The 23,648-nt window shown below is 31.0% G+C and overlaps 2 protein-coding genes across 8 annotated transcripts in view; both read left to right on the forward strand.

The window, feature by feature from the left end:
* The window catches only part of LOC115999462, an 11,256-nt gene extending 3,225 nt beyond the window's left edge, over window positions 1–8,031 (forward strand). Inside the window, exons 2-12 of the mRNA XM_031239310.1 lie at window positions 3,745–3,834; window positions 4,346–4,710; window positions 4,752–4,829; window positions 4,975–5,116; window positions 5,378–5,595; window positions 5,806–6,215; window positions 6,315–6,595; window positions 6,734–6,930; window positions 7,077–7,212; window positions 7,383–7,598; window positions 7,640–8,031. Coding sequence (XP_031095170.1) covers window positions 3,745–3,834; window positions 4,346–4,710; window positions 4,752–4,829; window positions 4,975–5,116; window positions 5,378–5,595; window positions 5,806–6,215; window positions 6,315–6,595; window positions 6,734–6,930; window positions 7,077–7,212; window positions 7,383–7,598; window positions 7,640–8,031 — 2,525 coding nt within the window. The remainder of the gene's footprint in view (window positions 1–3,744; window positions 3,835–4,345; window positions 4,711–4,751; window positions 4,830–4,974; window positions 5,117–5,377; window positions 5,596–5,805; window positions 6,216–6,314; window positions 6,596–6,733; window positions 6,931–7,076; window positions 7,213–7,382; window positions 7,599–7,639) is intronic.
* A 2,389-nt stretch (window positions 8,032–10,420) lies between these two features.
* On the forward strand, window positions 10,421–20,636 carry LOC115999063 (APO protein 4, mitochondrial). Of its 7 annotated transcripts, XM_031238810.1 has the most exons (8): window positions 10,421–10,747; window positions 11,434–11,556; window positions 11,808–12,150; window positions 14,065–14,887; window positions 15,683–15,731; window positions 16,987–17,108; window positions 18,135–18,941; window positions 19,016–19,325. In XM_031238810.1, the coding sequence occupies exons 3-4, from the start codon at window positions 11,885–11,887 to the stop codon at window positions 14,786–14,788; spliced, it is 990 nt and encodes a 329-aa protein (XP_031094670.1). In that variant the 5' UTR covers window positions 10,421–10,747; window positions 11,434–11,556; window positions 11,808–11,884; the 3' UTR covers window positions 14,789–14,887; window positions 15,683–15,731; window positions 16,987–17,108; window positions 18,135–18,941; window positions 19,016–19,325. The 7 variants fall into 7 exon arrangements, with proteins under 7 accessions (XP_031094670.1, XP_031094667.1, XP_031094668.1 ...); XM_031238807.1 differs by having other exon boundaries at window positions 18,135–19,325; XM_031238808.1 differs by having other exon boundaries at window positions 18,141–19,325.
* The last annotated feature ends 3,012 nt before the right edge of the window (window positions 20,637–23,648 follow it).

Here is a 23,648-nt window from a genome sequence, read left to right on the forward strand (position 1 = left end):
TATATATATATATATATATATATATATATATATATATATATATATATATATATATATATATATAAAATTAGATATGAGTTATTTTTTTCTATAATTGATTGTTAATTAATAGGAGTATATTTACTTGAAATTATATGATTGAATTACTATGTTATCCTACATTGCTATTCATTAATTAATTTTTTAGGTTGTGTTTTAGGATTTTTAATCTATTTATTTATTCTCTCATAGTGTTATGCTTTTTTTGTTTAAATTTTAGTACCATAAATGCTATTTAATTTTTTCCATGTCATTAAATATAATGTATATTTATATTATTTTAATCGACTTTAATTTTTTTATCACGTTATGACTTAGATTTTTTATGTTGTGTGTTAGGATTTTTAATCTATTTATTTATTCTCTCATAATGTTATGCTTTTTTTTAAAAAAAATTTGGTACCATAAATATTATTTATTTTTTTCCAGGTCATTAAATATATATATATATAATTATATTATTTTAATCACGTTATGACTTAGATTTTTTATGTTGTGTGTTAGGATTTTTAATCTATTTATTTATTCTCTCATAATGTTATGCTTTTTTTTTTTTAATTTTAGTACCATAAATGCTATTTATTTTTTTCCATTCATTAAATATATGTATATTTATATTATTTTAATCAACTTTAATTTTTTTTTATCACGTTATGACTTAGAAAATGAAGAGCCACGAACATCTCTTTTTGTTCCTTCAAATTCAAGTGATGTTAATTTCTATAAGAACACTCCGCACGTGATTGTTACCAATAAAGTATTCTCGGTCAACACACCCAAAAGTCAACTAACACAAGGCCAGTCTATATTTTTATGATAATTCCTATATTTTTAATTACCCTTTAGTCTATGTAACAATTTCATTCTAATTTAGTTTTGCTACATTTGTTATCATTTTCCAAACAGATAATCAACTGACCAAAATAACAAAGTCATGTGTTATAGGCAATAAAAGAAAAGCAACAATCAACAACAAAGGTATTTCTCCCGTATGCTTACCCAATTGGTTCCATTGTCTTTACTTATGTATTTCATTTAGTTTACTGTTGAAATTATGCTCTCTTTACTTATTTTAGATAAATGAGTTATTTATATATCTTATTTTTACATTAGTATTAGACATTAACATTTTTAATCTATTTCTTTATTTTCTCATAATGTTATGAATTGGGTTTTATGATTAGTCAATTTTATATTTTTTTTAGTACACTGAATTCTATTTATTTTATTCAATTCATTAAATATATCCATATTTATATGATTTTAATCAACTTTGTTATTTTTAGCACGTTATGACTTAGAAAATGAAGAGCCACAACCATCTCTTTTTGTTCCTTCAAATTCATGTGACGTTAGTTTGACTAATAACACTCCTGACGTGATTTTGACCAACAATGGATGCTCACTCAACACACCAAAAGTCAACTAACACAAGGTGAGTCTATATTTTTATGATAAGTGCTATATTTTTAATTACCCTTTAGTCTATTTAACAATTTCGTTCTAAATTAGTTTTGCTACATTTTTTATCATTTTCCAAACAGATAATCACCTTACCAAAATAACAGAGTCATGTGTTATTATAGGCAATAAAAGAAAAACAATAACCAAAAACCAAGGTATTTCTCCCGTGCGATGCCCAATTGGTTTCATTGTCTTTATTTATGTATTTCTATCAGTTTTCGGTTAAAATTATGCTCTCTTTACTTATTTTAGATAAATGAGTTGTTTATATATATATCTTCTTTTTACATTAGTATTAGACATTAAATTTTTTAATCTATTTCTTTATTTTCTCATAATGTTATGAATTGGGTTTTATGATTAGTCAATTTTATTTTTTTAGTACCCTGAATTCTATTTATTTTATTCAATTCATTAAATATATCTATATTTATATGATTTTAATCAACTTTTTTTTTATCACGTTATGACTTATAAAATGAAGAGCCACGAACATCTCTTTTTGTTCCTTCAAATTCCTGTGACGTTAGTTTGACTAATAACACTCCTGACGTGATTTTGACCAACAAAGTATTCTCGCTCAACACACCCAAAAGTCAACTAACACAATGTGAGTCTATATTTTTATGATAAGTGCTATATTTTTAATTACCCTTTAGTCTATTTAACAATTTCGTTCTAAACTAGTTTTGCTACATTTTTTTTATCATTTTCTAAACAAATAATCACCTGACCAAAATAACAAAGTCATGTGTTATTATAGGCAATAAAAGAAAAGCAACAACCAACAACCAAGGTATTTCTCCCGTGCGATGGCCAATTGGTTTCATTGTCTTTACTTATGTATTTCAATCAGTTTTCGGTTAAACTTATGCTATCTTTACTTATTTAAGATAAATTAGTTGTTTATATATCTTCTTTTTACATTAGTATTAGACATTAAATTTTTTAATCTATTTCTTTATTTTCCCATAATGTTATGAATTGGGTTTGATTATTTGTCAAATTTTTTTAAAAAAATTTTAGTACCCTGAATTCTATTTATTTTATTCAATTCATTAACTATATGTATATTTATATTATTTTAATCAACTTTGTTTTTTTATCACGTTATGACGTAGAAAATGAAGAGCCACGAACATCTTTTTTTGTTCCTTCAAATTCAAGTGATGTTAATTTCACTAAGAACACTCCGCACGTGATTTTTACCAACAAAGTATTCTCTGTCAACACACCCAAAAGTCAACTAACACAAGGTCAGTCTATATTTTTATGATAATTCCTATATTTTTAATTACCCTTTAGTCTATGTAACAATTTCGTTCTAATTTAGTTTTGCTACATTTTTTTATCATTTTCCAAACAAATAATCAACTGACCAAAATAACAAAGTCATGTGTTATAGGCAATAAAAGAAAAGCAACAACCAACAGCAAAGGTATTTCTCCCGTATGCTTACCCAATTGGTTCCATTGTCTTTACTTATATATTTCATTTAGTTTACTGTTTAAATTATGCTCTTTTAACTTATTTAAGATAAATGAGTTGTTTATATATATTTTCTTTTTACATTAGTATTAGACATTAAAAATTTTTATCTTTTTTTTTTATCATTATGCTATGAATTGGGTTTTATGATTAGTCAATTTTTTTTTATTTTAGTACACTGAATTCTATTTATTTTATTCAATTCATTAAATAGATGTATTTAAATTATATTTAAATTAAAATATATGTTTTAGGATTTCTCAATTTCTTTTTAATTTTAGTATCCTGAATTGATTTCCATTTTTTCCATTTATTAAATATATGTTTATCTATATTGTTTTAATGATCTTTATTTTTTTTTATCACGTTATGACTTAGAAAATGAAGACCCACAACCATCTCTTTTTGTTGGTTCAACTTCATGTGACATTAGTTTGACTAAGAATACTCCGAACGTGATTTTCAGCAATAAAGTATTCTCCGTTACCACAACCAAAAGTCAACTAACATATGGTAAATCTATATATTCTATATTGTAAATATAGGGAGAATTCTGTATTTTTTTTAATATCTTTACCTATCTATACGGATCCAACATTTGAAGAAGCATCATCCTCAATGAACCGTTGTTTGATGGATGATTTTGACGATGCGGTTTTAAATCAACAAACAATTGCATCTTTAACAAATGGTATGTTTGTTAAATATTTTTAAACTTATTTGCCATTTTTCTAATTTTTGAAACTTATGTAGGTGAATACTTGGATTTTTCTGATCCCACATATTTATGTCCTCATTATGGAGCGCTGTTTTGGTTGGAAGAACGAGTAAACAAATCAGTTGGTACTAAGAACCCCAAGTTTTCGCTTTGTTGTACTCACGGGAAAATTCAATTGCCCAAGCCCGCAACTCCACCATCTTAGATTTATGGTTTGTTCTTCAATCAAGATGATCAAAGCAAACATTTTATGGAGAATATCAGGTCTTATAATAATATGTTTTGCTTTACATCAATGGGAGGAAAAATCGACAGATCCATCAATATTGGCACAAGCCCACCTGTATTTAGATTGCATGGCCAAAATTTCGATTTAATTGGAAGCTTGCTGCCACAACAAGGTCAAAGGCCGAAGTTTGCCCAGTTGTATATTTATGACACTCAGAATGATGTTAATAATAGGATGAATGCAGTCGGGTAATTTAAACATCTTACTATAGAAATTCAATTTAAAATATTCTTATGCCATAATGTTAAAATATATTTAACTGGGTTTATCTGCATGGTTGTTTTTGTAGGGACAATGATAGTACCAAAAGATTATATTGCATCTTGATATTGTTCAAAATATTAAAGATGCTTTGGATGAAAGCAATGCTTTCGTGAAGACATTTCGCAATGCAAGCGCACATATTGAAAATAATCCTACAGCAGAGATCAAAATCAAATTGATAGGGAAAAGATCAAAAGATGCTCGGACATATAACTTGTCTCAAGTTCAAGAAGTTGCCGCTTTGATTGTTGGTGATATAGATCCAAATATGGGACAGCGTGACATATTGGTGGAAACAAATTCAGGCAATCTTCAAAGAATTAATGAATTGAATCCGTCATATCTGCCACTACAATATCCACTGCTATATCCATACGGTGAAGATGGCTATAGAGAAGACATTCCGTTTGCGGACATTCTTGATAGGGCATCCACGGCAAGAAATCGTGTATCTCCACGTGAGTATTTCTCTTTCCGTTTGCAAGATAGGTTGGATCAGACATCAACATTATTGTATGCAAGAAGGTTGTTACTGGATCAGACATCAACATTATTGTATGCAAGAAGGTTGTTACAACAATATATTGTTGATTTATTGTATGCAAGAAGGTTGTTACAACAATATATTGTTGATACTTATACTATGATAGAGTCTGGGCGTTTAGTCTACATTAGGACACACTAAAAAACTTTGAGATGTGAATCTTATAAGTGTTTGGCTGATGCTCTGACTAATGGAGAAGTAGATCCTACTGCTCAAGGAAAGAGGATAATCTTGCCATCTAGCTTTACTGGAGGTGCCAGATATATGATTCAAAATTACCAAGATGCAATGGCCATTTGCAAAGCTATGGGTTATCCGAGCATCTTTATTACTTTTACATGTAACCGAAGTGGCCTGAGATAGAAAGGTTTTTAAAAGCATGTAGTTTAAAGGTGGAAGATAAGCCAGATATTATATGCCGCGTTTTCAAAATGAAGCTAAACGCTCTTATTTCAGAGATTCGCAAGAACAACATTTTCGGAGTCGTTTCAGCTGGTAAATCATCTCAAATTTAATTTCTACTTAATAAGATTATCATTTTGTTTGAAACCTAATTCTTTTTTTTTTCCAGTGCTCTATACTATTGAATTTCAGAAAAGAGTGTTACCGCATGCGCATATTTTGGTATTCTTGGCAAAGAATGACTCTCCTAAAACCCCAAAAGATATAGACATGTGGATATCTGCTGAGATTCCAAATGAGATATGTGATCCAGAGTACTACAAAGTCGTGGAAGAATTCATGATGCATGGTCCTTATGGTTCATGTAGGAAGAATTCACCCTGCATGGTAAATGGCCGATGTTTTAAATTCTTTCCAAAGAAATATGTGACGAATTCAATGTTGGATCGGGATGGTTATCCAATTTATCATAGGCGTGATAATGGTCGTACGATAAAGAAGAATGGGATAGATTTGGACAGCAGATATGTTGTGCCTCATAATATGTAATTATTGATGAAATACAGGGCACATATTAATGTGGAATGATGTAATCAGTCAAGATCAATCAAGTACTTATTCAAGTACGTCAATAAGGGAAATGATCGAGTAACTGCTGAGTTCTACAATAGTACCGTTGACGAATCTACTGGGAAAGTTGTAGATGAAATCAAGATGTACTACGATTGTAGGTATATCTCACCATGTGAAGCTGCTTGGAGGATTTTTTCTTTTGACATACAATTTAGGAATCCTTCAGTGGAACGCTTAAGTTTCCATCTACCCAATGAGCAATCTATTATATTTGATGATGGTAATAATGTTGACAATGTTGTTAATTGTCCCACAGTGTCCCAAAGTATGTTCACCGTATGGTTTGCAGCTAATTTGAAGTATGAGGATGCTAGGCAGTTAACTTACTCAGAAATGCCTAGGAAATTTGTTTGGAAGAAAGACAAAAGAGAATGGCATCCTAGGCAAAGAAATTTTGCAATTTGAAGGATTTTCTATGTTCCACCAAAATGCGGTGAACTATTTTATTTGAGGTGTTTACTAAACTTGGTTAGGGGTCCCAGAAGTTTTGAAGAAATCAAGTTTGTTGATGGAAAACAATACATGTCATTTAGAGATGCTTGTTACGCTAGAGGATTGATTGAGGAAGACAAAGAATATGTGGACGCAATTTTGGAGGCATCACTATGGGCAACTGCCTATTCTTTAAGGAAACTTTTTGTCATGCTGTTGACCTCAAGTTCAATGTCAAAGCCAGAAATTGTGTGGGAAGCTGTTTGGATACATCTAGCAGAAGATGCGGAATATCAAGCTAGAAAAACTTTAGGATTCCCAGGTATATATATACACACACACACACACACACACACACACACACACACACACACACGATAGTATTACTTTTATGCATTACAAAATAAAGTTGAAATGTAATTCCTAATTCCATTACATTTGATATTTTCCACAAATGTAGTTCTTACAGATACACAAAAGAAAAACTATGCTCTCCTAGAGATTGACAAATTATTGAGTTCTTGCAACAAGTCATTACAAGATTATCCACCAATGCATATACCTGATGGACCAAGTAACAGTTTCTTAGGGAATCGTCTGTTATATGAAGAACTATCATATGATCAGCGAGCATTAAAAGAAGAACATGACCTATTGGTGGGAAAGCTAATTGAGGAGTAGTTACTGATCTATAATAAAGTTATGTTCGATGTTGATAACAATAAAGGAGGGTTATTTTTTGTTTATGGATACGGTGGAACCGGGAAAACTTTTTTATGGAAGACAATGTCTGTTGCTTTAAGGTCAAGGGAGAAATTGTTCTAAATGTTGCATCCAGTGGTATAGCTTCACTATTGCTACCAGGTGGTAGGACTGCCCACTCAAGATTTGTAATACCGATTTGTGTAAACGAAAACTCAACATGCAACATCAAGCAAGGTAGTCCATTAGCTGAACTCATTGTTAAAGCAAAGCTAATCATTTGGGATGAAGCCCCTATGATGCACAAACATTTTTTTGAAGCATTGGATAAAACAATGAGAGACGTACTGAGATTCTCTAATACTTCAAGCTCAACAAAGACTTTTGGGGGAAAATTGTTGTGTTAGGTGGTGATTTCAGACAGATACTTCCAGTTATTCCCAAAGGAACAAGACAAGATATTGTCCAAGCAAGTATCAATTCTTCATATTTGTGGAATAATTGTGAAGTTCTGCGTCTTACAAAGAATCTAAGACTGCGTAGTATTACAACTGAAGAAGAAATTGAGAAATTAGACACATTTGCCAAGTGGATTGCGGACTTAGGTGATGGAAAACTTGGTGGTAATAGTGAAGATGATTGCAATATAAATATTCCTTCACAGTTTGTATTGCAAACAAAGGAGATCCTATCAAAGAGATTGTTGTGCAGACATTTCCTTCATTTGGGACTGGTGTTATAGATCCTGAGCAGTTAAAGAGTAGAGCTATTTTGGCACCAACGTTAGATGTTGTGGATCAAGTCAATGAATACATGAACAATTTGAATCTAGCTTCATCGAAGACTTATTTAAGTTGTGATTCTGTTTGCAAGGCTGATACGAATGACAACATGTTAGCCGAAGTGCACACTACTGAATTTTTAAACAGTTTGAAGTGTTTTGGTGTACCAAACCATTCGTTATCATTAAAGGTTGGATCTCCAATAATGTTGTTGAGGAATATTGACCATTTTATTGGTCTTTGTAATGGAACACGATTGATGTTACCAAATTAGATAACCATGTGATTGAAGCCAAGATATTAGGTGGCACACATTATGGGACAAATGTCTTGATACCGCGGCTATCATTGACTCCTTCAGATCCAAGACTTCTTTTTAAATTTCAAAGGAAGCAGTTTCCTGTTATGTTGTCCTATGCAATGACAATCAACAAAAGCCAAGGACAAACTTTGTCAGAAGTGGGGTTATTATTAAAGAAACCAGTCTTTAACCATGGTCAGTTATATGTTGCGGTTTCCGGAGTGAGTAATCCGGATGGCCTCAAAATCTTAATTTCTGACGAAACCAAAGGCTTAGTCAACTGTACTCAAAATGTGGTTTACAAAGAAATTTTCAATAATTTGTAATTGTATTTTCCATTGAATATTTAATGATTTTATTATTCATGTTCTTTTTCGTATTTTATCAAATTATTATGTTTAAACTCACCATCTACTAATGACCGTGCATCGCACGGGTGCAATACTAGTTTCTTTAAAGACTATATAATTTTCAAAACTTTACCAAATTGCAATTTGAATAAAAATTATAAAGCAAATAATAGGCCCAGTTATTAGAGCAACAATCATTATTGCATGGACCATGGTCCACACAGCTGTGTGGACCAAAAATAAAAAGTATATTATTTTTGTAGTGAAGGTACATTATTTTTATACTGTAGGTACATTATTTTAGGGTACATTATTTTTGTACTGAAGGTACATTATTTGATGTATACTGTCAAATAATGTACCTACAATACAAAAAGGAATAAGGGTCAAATAGGCCACCGAACTACACACGAAACTGCAATTATGTCATTGAACTCAAAAACAATGCAATTGGGTCCCTGAACTACACAAATCCATGCAAATTAACCCAAAGTGACTTGTTTGACTTGATCTTCCGGTTACCAACTTTAAAAAAAAAATATTTTAAAACAATTTTAAATAAAATAATTAATTAAAATTAAATTTAAAATTTAAAATTAAAAAAAAAACAATTGACTTGTTCCTGTTTTTTCTAATTTTAATTTTAATTAATTAATTAATTAATTAATTAAAAATTATTTTAAAATATTATTTTTAAATTTGGTAACCTGAAGATTAAGTCAACAAGTCACTTTGGGTTATTTTGCATGAATTTGTGTAGTTCAGGGACCCAATTGCATTATTTTTGAATTCGATGGCCTAATTGCAGTTTCGTGTATAATTCGGTGGCCTATTTGACCCTTATTCCATACAAAAATAATGTACCTTCAGTATAAAAATAATGTACTTTTTATTTTTGGTCCACATAGCTGTGTGGACCATGGTCCATGCAATAATTTGCCTCAGCAAATATATATAACATATAATAAAGAGTTAATACCACAAATGGTCATCTGACTATTAGGCTAGTACTCCTTTTAGTCATCGACTTTTAATTCAACCACAAATAGTCCTCTGTTAAAATTTATGTTAAATAGGTGTTAAATCTAGGAGTAATATTGTCAAATTGATTAATATTATTATGATTACTTCTTTTGAAAATTATATGACAACATAATTAATTTCAAACATTAATAAACATTAAATTAATAAATATAAAAACAAAATGGACGTGACAAATCACATAAATGAACAAATTAAATAAAAACTCATGATTAATGTTCGTAATTTATACTTGATTAATTATATTAATTCAACGGTGGTGGCCGTTAGTTGTGTTCCAAACAAAATGTTTGATTGATTAATGAAAAGAAAACTATTAATCGGCCATGTATGAACAACCATGAAAATAATGGAAACAAGGTTTTTTTTTTTTTAAAAAAAATCTTCCATTTTAATCTGTTGGTTAAATTAAAAAACAGATAGCTCTAATATTAAATTTTTATTTTGTACGGATAATTACGAAAGTGTATTGTCTTTTTATTTAGGAGTATTTATATTTGTTAATTGTTTTAATTATGCTTGTTGGTGAAAAATTATAAACATTTTTATTTTATGACCATTATATATATCAATTTGACGATAATACCCTTAGATTTAACACTTATTTAATAGAAATTTTAATGAAGGACTATTTGTAATAAAAAATGAAAGTCAGAGGACCATTTATGGTCGAATTGAAAGTCAGAGGACCATTTGTGGTCGAATTGAAAGTCAAAGACTAAAAAAAGTACTAGCCTAGTCAAAGGACCATTTGTGGTATTAACTCTATAATAAATCAGGATTCATAAATAAATAGATTAAAGGCCCAATTGATTAAACAAAGAATTAATAAAACAAGCACATGCCCAAAACTTTTTTTTTTTTTTTAAATAAAATGGGTCAGGCCGAAAGGACTAGACCCGGCCCAGCAAATCCTTTATCAGCCTAAACACTTTAATAAAATTAAAAACAAAAATAAACCTAGATCCTCTGCATATCGACGCAAGCGAAGAGGGAGAGAGAGAGAGATCGCCGCAGCGCCGAAAGAAGGAGGGAGATCACCGCAGACTAGTTGGCCTGCCGGAGCACCGCCGTTCGCCACTCTCACCCGCGACCCAAGGCCGTCGTCCCCAGCCGCACCAGCAGGCCGAGAGAGAAAAAGAGAGATCAGCGAGCGAAAACCGGGAAGCCCAGCCTCGCCACCGCCTTCTCACCTCGACGCCTCTCTGCGTTTGTCGCCCACCATCTGCCAGTCGCCACCCTCACCCTTGTCGGAAAGAGCAGCAGCGACGACCGCCGGGAAACACTGCTTCGCCCAGGTTTTTTTTATTTTTTATGTTTAGCTGTTTCGCCGCCCAACGGCGGTGATTTCACCGAAAAGGGAGGCGCATTGGCGATCGCCGGAAAAGGAGGGACGCCGGCTGGTTACCGCAAACAACCAAAAAAAAAGTGTGTATATATATATATATAAATTCACTTATGCAGAAGATATTGTATATATTATTCAGAACAAATACAGACACACATATGCATTCATATATCAATTTGCAATTTCAATAAAATTATTCTATTTTCCAGAATATGAAATTGCAAACTTAAACAATTTAAACAATAAACAACTAGGCAGAGGTTTGCTGTGATACCAAATGTAAAAATATTGCATAAAATATGACTAACCTTCAGCCATAGTTATCCTTAGGATTGCCCTGTTTGATGCTGTTGAATGCCTTGGTTGTGAGAATAAGTGGAAATTTCGATGAATATTAATGCTGTTATGCAAAGTTGTCAACTTTGTTTCACTACAATGGCATATTTACTTGTGCACTTGCAACTTTTTTTTCCATTAATGTAAAAAAAAAAAAAAGACAGAAAGACTGTATTTTTTCCATTTCTCTTACTCTAGAATGCTGTATAATTCAATGTTCATTGTGTATATTTGAAGTAAAGACATCTTTTTCCATTCTTTGTAAATATTGATGTGTTTTGTGTTTCTCTTTGATTATAGGATTCGATCGTCGGTTATAGTTTACTGTGTTAAGGTTTACCGGGTAGCTACCATTTCTCCTTTCCTGTTCGCAGTGTTTTCCCCTTATCTGATTTGCCGATCCGGTTACATGATCTGTTCCAGGTAAACCTCTAATTAATCTTACGCTCCAATTAACGTAAGATCTAGAGAAAATTTTCAGTTACATGATCAATACAGTGAAGATTTCAGATTTATTGATTAACAAATGGTTTTGGATCTCATGAATTCTTTAATTTTATTATTTTTTTTAGAAAAAGTTTGTGTTTCAATGTGCATCTGAACTTCTGGGAAATTGCAGCAATTTATACTGTGCATAGGTAAATTATATTGAAGTGCTTTATTTTGTCAAGCAGAAATTTTCTCTCTGCCCTGTGCGCGGTGTACTCTCTTGATTGATCCAACAATGCTATAGTTATTCACACTTGTTGCAATGGCTTGGAGAAGCCTAGAGCTATGGAGACAAGGTGGGATTGTGTTGGGAACTATGATGGATGGTTGTCGATTCTACAGAACAAAACCTAAGGTGGTGGACTTGAAGAAGCTGAGGCCGATGATTCTGAAGAGGATTGAGAACCGAGCCAAGGATTATCCGGTGGAGGACATGGTCCCTGTGGCTCAGGAGGTCCTCAAGGCCAGAGCTGCACTCTATCATGGAGTATCCACCCTGCTCCAACATTTACCTTTGTGGATATGCAAGTAATTTCATCTCTCTCTCTCTCTCTCTATCTATCTATCTATGTATCTATTATCTATGCTTATGCATATTGAATTTGTGCCTGTAAAATTTAGATTTTAATCATGGGCAGTTTAATTGAATAATGGATGCTCCTTAAAATCAACAATTTTTTGTATGTTTCCAGTGGGAAAAGTTTAGGAATGTGTCATGTGTTCAATGTCTGGATTAGAAATGGTAGCATCGTTGAATGTTGAGAACATCACAATTTTTTTGGTGGATTGGAATAAATAAAACTTATTCCAATCTATGAAACAATAAGCTTGTGACATTAAAAAGCATAAGGTAATAAATGAATGAAACCGTAAGTTTGTGATCTTGAAAAGCTCAAGGTAGTGAATGAAGTCTAGTGTAATTGAACAATGCAGAGAACAGAACTTGCTTTTCTCCCATGGAATCAGAAATTTTGATTCTTATATTAGTCTTTTATGCTTGTTTTCCTCTAGCTGACCTGAAATAAGTGATCCTCAGTCCTCACCATTTTTGCAAGGCTACTATAATAAAACAAGTCTTTCTTGTTGAGAAAAGGATTGTGTTGCAAGAGAACAATATCAGGGACTTTGAAAACACTTAAGGTGTGTTTGTTTCGAACATGGGAATCAAAATCGGAATGAGAATAAAATACTTGGTAATTGGAATGGGTTTTAGTGAAAGTATTTTGCATGCCTTGTAGTAGGTTAGAATTGGAATGATTATCAATAGTATTGTTTGGTTATGTATGACCCTATAATTGGAATGAAAGTTTTAAAAAGGGAAAGTCATTGTTTTGGTCCCTCATTTGTTTTGCAACTGTCAATTTAGTCCCTAATTTCCAATTTGGTTGAATTGACCATCCAATTGTTCTAAATTTCGTCAATTAAATTCCCTAGCTATTGTTTGGTAACTAATGATTGACTAACGGAATAGTGGTTAGGGGACTTAATTGACAAAATTTAAAACAATTGGAGGGACAATTCGACCAAATTTTAAATTAGGAACTAAATTGACAGTTGCAAAATAATTGAGAGACCAAAACAATGATTTACCCTTTAAAAAATACAAAATCAAAAAATCTATACAATTGATCCTAATATGATGACATCTATAGCAGTAATATGAACAAAAAATCAAAACAAAAATCTAAAAGCACTAATCCTATGTAGTGAGGAGGCATGAAATTAGGATGGATGAGGCTAAATTAATGCAATGATACCTAATTTAAATTAGGTAATGAGTTTTTTAATTATAGGAATAATCAAATCGTATTCTTGTGTTTTAAAAAGTTGTAAACCAAATAATGTGTATGACTTTCATTCTCATTCCTTTTTTCTAATCCCATGAACCAAACATACCCTTGGGCTGTTTGGTAAACATGAATTGCATTGCATTCCACCATAATTCTTTGGCCACTTCAATTACAATGTTTGGTTGGAGGGAATTGCAATTCCCTCCTTATGTTGAATTGCAGTTCATGGGTACCCCCATGCATTGCAATTCAATGGTTGTGGGAAAGGAAAAAATTGATGAAATGACACTATTACCCTTGGTTATTATTATTATTATTAGTAGTAGTATTATTATTATTACATAAGGACATTTTAGTCTTTATACCACTTCTTTCCTTCTCAATCCCAATAATTCTATTCCTCCCTACCAAACAACGTGATTTGAATTCCTACCTTATTCTTTTCCAACCAAATGCCCTGTTAATGTTTTATGTTGGTTTCCTTTCAGCCTCTAATGATTGGAAAATGTGCACAGTAGAAGCTGTTATTACTCATTCATGGAGTACATTTTATCTTTGGTGTATGACTCTTCCAACATTTCTGTAAGAAAACTAGGGTAACTTTAATTTTCAGACTAGTTCTAATGGAATAGTTGGTTTTGTTTCAGTGCAGATACTGTCCAGAAGTGTATGTTGGAGAAAATGGTCATTTAATTCGGACTTGTGGTGGTTATAGGCGCCGTACAAAGAATCAACTTCATGTATGGATCAAAGGAAGCTTGGATAGTATTCTAATTCCTGTAGAAACGTTTCATCTGCACAATATGTTTCAGAATGTCATCAAACACCATGAAAGATTTGATTACAGTCGAATTTCAGCTGTTCTAGAGTTGTGCTTACAGGCAGGTGCTAATCCAAATGAGGAAAGCATAGACGCAAGCAAAATGGAACATGAAAGCAATTTCAAAATTGTGCCTCCATTCGATCAGCAAATGAGGTTACTAGGGAAAGAAACATTAAATGCGTGGGAAACACTCAGATCTGGAGTGCATAAGCTGCTGTTGGTTTATCCAGTAAAGGTCTGCAAACACTGCTCAGAAGTTCACGTGGGACCTTCTGGGCATAAAGCTCGGCTTTGTGGGGTATTTAAGTATGAAAGTTGGCGTCGAACTCACTTCTGGGAGAAGGCAGCGGTGGATGATTTGGTTCCGCCAAATATAGTTTGGCACAGGCGACCTCAAGATCCTCCATTGCTACTCGATGAAGGCCGGAACTACTATGGGCATGCTCCAGCTGTTGTTGATCTGTGCACCAAGTCTGGTGCAATTGCACCATCCAAATATTTTTGCATGATGAAAGTCGATGGTTTATCAGCCCCTATTTCGGACAAACCTTAATGCCATATTGCCATCATCATTTACTGGAGTCATGTGGCGAGTTGGTTCGGAATGTGCTAAAGATCATATGTATCCCCTTCAGATTATCCTACAACACAAGTAAGCAACCAAGTACAAATTTTTTATATCCTGAATAGAAGTATTCATAACTGATTTCTCTTGTTCAAGGTCAATTCATTTATATGTCAAAGGTGAACTGTTAACTGCATGTAATTTACTTGTGGGGTATGGTCACTACCAATATAATTGGCATGAAGGACTACACATTATACACACACACACAGTCACACACACAAAAATAAACAAATGTATTACAGTACAAAGTATACACAGTTCCAAACACAAATCCACTTACATAATCTAAATATGGATAATTACTTTCAGACTAACAAGAACACATGGTTCTACTCTAAAGACAACAAGAGTTTACATAGTCTATAGGAAATGACTTAGACTCAACTTTCTTGATCTCTTATGTGTTTCCAAAAATCAGACGGTAGCCATGACCTCTGGTTCCTTGCTGTCTCTTAAACTGTAGATTGAACTCCCATGGAACCAAAGTTGCAGAGTAGATGCATAAATAGTAGTAGAAGTACTATGAATAGGAAAACTAGAGTCAGAAACATGGCTGCTACAAAAACCTTGGTTAGTATTGAGCATCTATGTCAAAGTGAAGAAGAGAGAGTGTGACTATATGCTGTGTATATATAAGTATATAACAGTATTATAGCAGATTCTTTGATGGCTTTGTATCATTTTCAGATATCATTTTAATTACTCGTAATAAAAATCAAGAAAACCGACTGGTGAGGTGGAGATAATGATCAATTAATTAGTGTTTTTATTTTCTTTAATACATCTAAAGAAAAAATAACATTAACATTTCATTTTCAGAGGTTCCGCTCCTGCATCGTCCAATCAATCTTGCATCTTCCAATCAATGGTAAGTGGGTAAGCGTGTATTGGACATTTGGACGCATATTGTTAGGAGTAATACTACATGTACTTCCACTTTTTACTCCATTTTTTATTCCCTGTTGAGGTGTCATCCTTTGATTGATTTAAATAACAAAGTGGGCCACTTATTTTATTCATTCACTTTTATTTACCCAATAAAAATTGTACACGTGGCGGGAGTTATACTCCATGGGAGTACATATATCATTTTCCTATTGTTAGTGTTTTCATAAATAATTGTAACTTTTTGTTTGTAACAAAACAATGTTTTCTATGGTCGGGAAAGAAGAAATGGAAAGTGAAGTTTTATGGTTAGAATTTTTTATTCGGAGTTGTGGGTTTGTTCTTATGATTTTTTGAGGGTTAGATCTATGCTCTCTTTTGTTTTCCTAATAAAGTGGTTAAAAAACAAACCAAAAAATCTTGACTTTTTATGCTTGATAAAATTACTCTTAATATTTCTAACAAAACAATATGTACAAGAGTACATCATTATCAAGTATTCCCTGTTGGAAATTTATAGATAAATAAGGTTCATGGCATATAAAGTAATCTAATATTTGTGTGTTTATTTGGAGTTCTGGAGTATAAATAATCACATGAAATATTAGATGTTGATAAGAATTTTGATCATGAGATAATTTTATTTATGATGAATTTTATTTGGGTATTAATTTAATAATGCTTTAAGATAAGTATTACTATTATTATCCATGTTTTTATAATATTGTTATCTACTTACTCCATTATGTTTTGTTTGTTCCTTTCTTTTAATAATGGATCAGATGAATGAAGGATATTGAACATAAGCGATAACATTATCTTTCATTAATTTATTGGTAGTGCTGCAATCAATTCACCACTAATCTATTCACTATGTGCCTATACATATATATATGTTGTTTCGTCATTCTGTGAGAGAGGCACGAATATATTTTGGTTCTAACAGAGATCAGAGAAGCACGAAAAAATATGTTTGTTTCTTGAGTTGTAAGAGTGAGGCATGAGACAAAAAGAAAGGAAAATAGTAAGAAAGAAGCACAATTAGTACTGCCGTACTAAGAAGAAGAAGAAGAAAGAAAATTCTTCTTGAATTCTTATCCCAATTGCCTTGTATAAGAATGTCTGCAGTGTTTCTTATTTTACACTTAGACAAACTATTTGTATCTAGTGTTTTATTGTTATTATTCTCTAACAATTTAGCCTTCTGAATCTCTTTTGTTTTCTCTTTCTGGCCGAAGCAAGAAACAAACATAAATGTATGTTTCACTCTTTGTTTTTGGCACTTTGTTCATTCACACCTTCTTGCATACGCAATTGGATACCTTCTTCAATCTGAAAATCGGCACCCAACTGAGTCAAGGTGAGTTCTTCATGTTTTAAGGAGCTATTCATGTCTTTCGAACTTGGTGGCAATTTGTAAATTATTATGCAAGCAATAGCAAAAGTATCATCAAGTTTGTTATTGTGCTGTCTAATTTGGTCTAAAATCTGAATGGTTTCATGGAATTGCTCCATAACAGGCTTAGACTCAACCATCTTGTAGTATTTCAAATCACCAACCAATAACTTCTTACTAGAAGCATCATCGTCACATATTTTGACTCAAGTGATTCCCACAATTCTTTAGATGATTCAGCATAAACATCCAAGAGATCATTAGACATACCAATCAGGATGTGCCCACAACAGATATAGTTGTAGTTCTCCCATTTTAGCATTCTGCGAGTCCTCTCAAGAGATTCATTCTCTTACTCTAGTGGTTTTGGAGTGCTTAGCACATAAACCACTTTGAAAATAGTAAGAAGAAAGTGCATCTTCTTTTACCATTTCTTGAAGCCTACACCTTTAAAATGGTCTAATTTTTGGAAGTTGGTAGATAAATGAGGTTCATGACTTATAAAGTGATCTAATGTTAGATGTTGGATAAGAATTTTGGTACACCTATGTGTTCTTATTAAATGATATGGAGTCTAATACAATTTTTCAAAAGTCAAAACACTATTTTCATTAAAGGATATAATTGTTTAGTTAGTCGCCCACTAAACAATCACGATGTATTTAATTTGGAATGTGATTATTTAGTGGGCGACTAACTAAGCAATTATATCCTTTGCTGCACCAATTATACATTTTAATGTTATTTATATTTAGGGGTCAATTAGTGCATATACTTAATTGATCATTAACATTATTAAAATGTATTTGGTGGAATAGTGTTTTGGCTTTTGGAAAATTGTGTTGCATTCCATATCATTTAATTCAAAATGGTCCAACTTTTGGAAGTTGGTTGCCATATCTAACAATCTAAAAGTTTCTTATACAAAGAGGATGTCTTTTACTGTGGTTGATATGTCTATCAACTTTCAAAAGTTGTACCATTTTGAAGGTGTAGGTTTCAAGAGATGGCAAAAGAGGATGCACGTTGTTCTTGTTACTTTCAAAGTGGTTTATGTGCTAAGCACTCCAAAGCCATTGGAGGGAGAGGATGAATCTCTTGAGATACTCGCAGAAGGCTGAAATGGGAGAATGATGACTGTTTGTCGTGGGCACATCTTGAATGACATGTCTGATAATCTCTTTGATGTTTATTAGTATGCTGAATCATCCAAAGAATTGTGGGACTCACTTGAGTCAAAATACATGACCGAGGATGGTTCTAGCAAGAAGTTCTTGGTTAGTGATTTTACTAACTACAAGATGGTTGAGTCTAGGCCTGTTATAGAGCAATTCCATGAAATCGTTCGGATTTTAGGCCAAATTAGACAACACTATCAAACTTGATGATACTTTTGCTATTGCTTGGATAATTGACAAATTGCCACCAAGTTCGAAAGACATGAAACGCTCCTTAAAACATTAGGATGAACTCACCTTGACTCAGTTGGGTGTTGATCTTCGGATTGAAGAAGGTATTCGATTGCATATGCAAGGTGTGACGGAACAAAGTTCCAAAAATACAAATGTTCCGGTTTCTTCCATATGGAAGAAGGGCAAACTAGTGGAACACAATATGCAAAGAAATATCCTGGAAAATTCTCCAAAGCATCCATATTCAAAAAGCAAAATATGAACAAGTCAGTTGTTTGTTGGGAATGTGGTGGTCCTCATTTTAAAAGGCACTGTAGGGTTTGGAAGAAGAAAAAGGCTAGCAGCCAAATACAACACAAGGGCACACATAACAAACAAAACAATGGTAAGGGTGTGTTGTTAGTCACTGATTTGGAAACAACTTTTGTGGCTATGATTACTGAAATCTATGTTCTGCAGGATGATAATTCTTGGTGGATTGATAATGGGGTAACAAGACATGTATATAAGGATAGGCATCAAAGTTCAAGGCATAGGTCAAGTTGAATTGTGTTTACTTCCGGCAAGAAATTGATTCTAGCGGAAGTATTTTATGTTCTAGTAATAAGGAAAAATCTTATTTTTGAAAGTTTGCTGAATAAAATTGGTTTGAAAATGAGATTTGAAGCTGATAAGTTTGTTCTTTCTAAAGGTGATGTATTTGTTGGGCTTGGCTTCCTCTGTAATGGTATGTTTAAACTAAACTTGAATGAAGTTGCTTCTGCTTGTATGCTTGAGTTGTATGACATTCTAAATTATGTTATGTTCACTACAAAAGGATTTTTGATGTCTAAAAATGGACTAATTCCTCCAATCTATACTATATATAAAAGCATTATTCTCCTCCAGAATTTTCCCGCCCAAACGTAGGGGTATTTTAGTAATATTGTAATTATAATAACAATAATAATAATATTAAATATTAATAATATTAATTATTATTATTATTATAGAATAATATTAATGATAGAATAATATTAATTATAATTGATTATAATAGGTTATTTGTAATTATGATAATTATTATGATAGAATAATATTAATGAGATAAGAATGTGGTTTTGATTGTTACAATTTTTGGTAATATTTACCTAAATGTAATTATATTCTGGATGAGACACAAAAATTATAAATGTCAATCATATTATATTATATATGTTAATAATATCTAATAATTGTAATTGCCAATTGCCATGTAAAATTAAATCAAATTATGAATGTCAATCATTTATTGTAATTGGCAATAAAAATTGGTAATATTTATATATATACACGAACGTTGTCTTCAAAAAATATATATATACACAAATTACGAATGTCAATCATATTATATTATATATATGTTAATATATTACGAATGTCAATCATATTATATTATATATATATATATATATATATATATATATATATATGCTAATATATGCTAATAATCTATATCTATATAATATGTATATCTATATATAATCTATACTTCTACACTATATATAAAAGTAACATCCTCCTTCCAAATTTTTATTAATATGAAAATTTTATATGAAAATTAAATAATATGTATTAATCATAATTGGTAATAATCATTATTGACAAATTGGAAAGGAAACGAATATTATTAATTAATGAAAAAATTATAAAGATTCCTAATTGACTGAAATAATATTTGATTAAGAGGTAAATTGAAAAAGGAATTTGATATTATTAATTTATAATTCTCACATTCCCTACCTATAAATACAATGGATGGTGACAAAAAAAAAATTATAATTCTTCATTTTGCACTTGCCTCCCACATCACCTCATGTTGGTAGTTCTCTCCTTCCCTTCTTTCACCGCCCAGTAAGAAATCATATTACAAGGCTATGATATTACGCTGAATCTTTCTTTTATGATATGAATTAATTATTGCGTTTTCTTTTTATAGTTATGTACTGGCCAGGTGTTTGCAAGCTTTTGAGCCTCGAAGAACATCCAATTATTCAGAAACCTGTTGATCATAGCCTCTTCATACACCGTTATACTAATGGTCCGGGACTGAGGGTCAAAATAATTCATTCTCTATTCGTTTAAGTCTGTCCCCTTTTTTCTCATTTTTGATGTATAAACTAAATTGCTTAGGATAATGATTAATTGTCTCTATGAATTGGTGCATCTCCAACCAAAATGCTTAGATAATTATCGAATGTGATTTCTTCCAAATCGTTGTGGGCTGTAGGAGTTGAAATGCATAATTTTGACTTCTCTTCCTCCATCAATTTTAATGAAAGGTGACTACAAGAGTGGCGTATCAAAGAGAGTGTTGTAGATTGTTGCAAGCATGAAACGAGATTGGATGTAGATTTTCTTTAAAAATAACTCTGTAGTTGATAGATGAATGATTTTGTGATGTCTAAGTGGTCTCTCTCATGAAAATTTTAAATTAATTGCGAACTGGTAGAAAAAAGTGGGGTTTTTTTGGCGCAACATTGTATATTTCTGCACTCTCTTATGAGTTCGGATATTTAAAATCTAATGTTGTAAGTATATTTATTGCAAAAGTTGGTCGGTTAATTAAGTTCTACTGTTAGATATCTTTTCTACACCATTAACATGTAATATGCATTTTTATTATATAATAATAGTTGACATTATATTTATTTTTTAAATTATTTCTTCTTTATTTTTCTATATTTATTTTAATAGTAATATAATTATCTAATCACAATAATATACAAAATTGTCTAAGACTTCAAATTGGATTCCAAAAATACATTTTCATGATATTGATATATATTGCCTAATATTCTTATTAATTATTTCCAACCTAATTATTTCAATTCCTAGCCGAAATTAATGTACCAAAATATTAATTATTTATTAACATATATTCTTATTTTATATTTAAGGTATATTATTATTAGTACAAAAATAAATTATCATTCCCTTCGTTTGAGTAATTATTATGATATTTTTATGGTTTTCTTTATACTTGCCATTATAAAGTATAATTGATTTTGTACTAATATATATATATTCTGGTAATAATTGCCTACTAATTATTCTGGTAATTCTCATCACCTACTCCCATGTGATCTTTATGATTATTTTATGATAATCTATATACATATTTTTATACTTAAGTATAATATTATTGGCACAAAATAAATTACAGTTATCTTTTTTTTTTTTAAGGTGCAAATAGTCAAATACTTAACTTAATAATTAAATATTAATATAATTGCTTAATTTTTATTTATTGTAATCATTATGGTAATTCTCATTCCCTTCTTCAATTCCGTGTAATTATTTAAGTAATATATATAAAAGTATAATATTATTATAATTATAACTAAAGAATAATTTTTTTGGCATTAATGTACTATAATTATTCAGCCTTTTTTATATATAATTTTTCTAATATAATTCGTATCTAATTGATTTTGAGATTAATATATAAATCATTACATTTCAAGATTTTTTTAACTTACCATAATTCATCATTTTTCATTGTATCTCTTGCTTTTTTCAGCCACAAAATTAAAACTCTACCCATAATGATTCTTACTTTTGTTTTCTCAATGAAATAAATGCCTAAAGTACTGCTTAGACAATTAAGGTATGATTGATTCGATTGTACGGGGTGTTAGGGTTAAAAGATTGAGATAATTTTTTTTGTTTTGTTTTGTTTTTGTTTTTTTTTTTTTGTCGAAAACCATTTTAATGAGCTGCTGTAAAAAAAATATATATTTGGTTTATTTCATTAGACTTTCTATTTATTCATTTATTTATTGTATTTTATTTATTTATTTACTTAGATGACTAAAATAATAGCAATGATTATCTTTTACATGTATCTATATTAAATGACATATATACAATATATGCGGACTATGCATATTACTGACATATTTTATGTATGTGTAATTTGCATAATTATGTTAATATTCTAGGCACATTTGATTTATTTAAATTCAAATGTTTTAAAATAATGTTTTATAATATGTTTTTTTGGTAAAATATTGTGACGATCAATATATACAAACAATTCAATATTACAAGATAACAAATATTATATTGAGTGATATTTTTACATTAATCACATAATAAAATAACTGTACATGTTCAATATTAGAATTTTTTTATTATTCTATTTTTAATTTTATTAAATATATAATTTAAAATATTTATCTGTGCATCACACGGGTAATTGAGCAATTATTTGCTTGGATTCAAGCAAGGATAACATTAGAAAACATAATCGATCCAACCATTTTCATCATTTGCACTATATAATATTGATGTTATAATTTATATGATTATATATCGATCTAAATATTCTTAAAACATTATAACAAAATTCATTCCGTGCAACGCACGGGCGAAAATACTAGTTGACAAAAAAAAAATGAAAAGTGCAAGTATTGCATGTTGAATAAAATTACAAGGAGCCCATTCCCTAAAGTTGCTTTAATTAATTCACACTGACTTGTGTAATTTTCAAAGTTATACATCTTTGGGAAATAAAAATTATATGATTATTTTTGTTGATGATTGTACTAGATATTGTTATATATATATCCCTTGCATGCCAAAGATGAAGCCTTATATAAATTTAAAACTTATAAGGTTGAAGTTGAATTACAAACCAATCAACACATTAAAAAGCCATAGAGGAGATGAGTATTATGATCCTCAATTTTTTGAATCCATTAGATTGGTTCATGAAGTTACAACACCTTATACTCCACAACAAAATGGAGTGGTTGAAAGAAAAAATAGAGTGCTTAAAGAAATGGTCAATTGTAATTTCACACACTTTATTTCTGATTATTATTACATTTTCCAATAAAAGCATCACATTTCTATTTTGACCCGACCCGCCTCACGGATTATAGGAGAGTCACTCTTTCTTATGTATTTAAGTATTATTTTTATGAACTTGAGTTCATGATGCAACATGCACCCTGATTTAATTTGCCTACTAAAATATATAACTGGGCAGGAGGGAAAATAGTTGCAATTCCATGGAAGAGGAAGAGTGTGACAATAAAGTGAGAATTTAAATTCTAGTGTTTGGCTA

This window comes from Ipomoea triloba, chromosome 12, assembly GCF_003576645.1.
Source record: "Ipomoea triloba cultivar NCNSP0323 chromosome 12, ASM357664v1".
NCBI classification, from domain to species: Eukaryota; Viridiplantae; Streptophyta; class Magnoliopsida; order Solanales; family Convolvulaceae; genus Ipomoea; species Ipomoea triloba.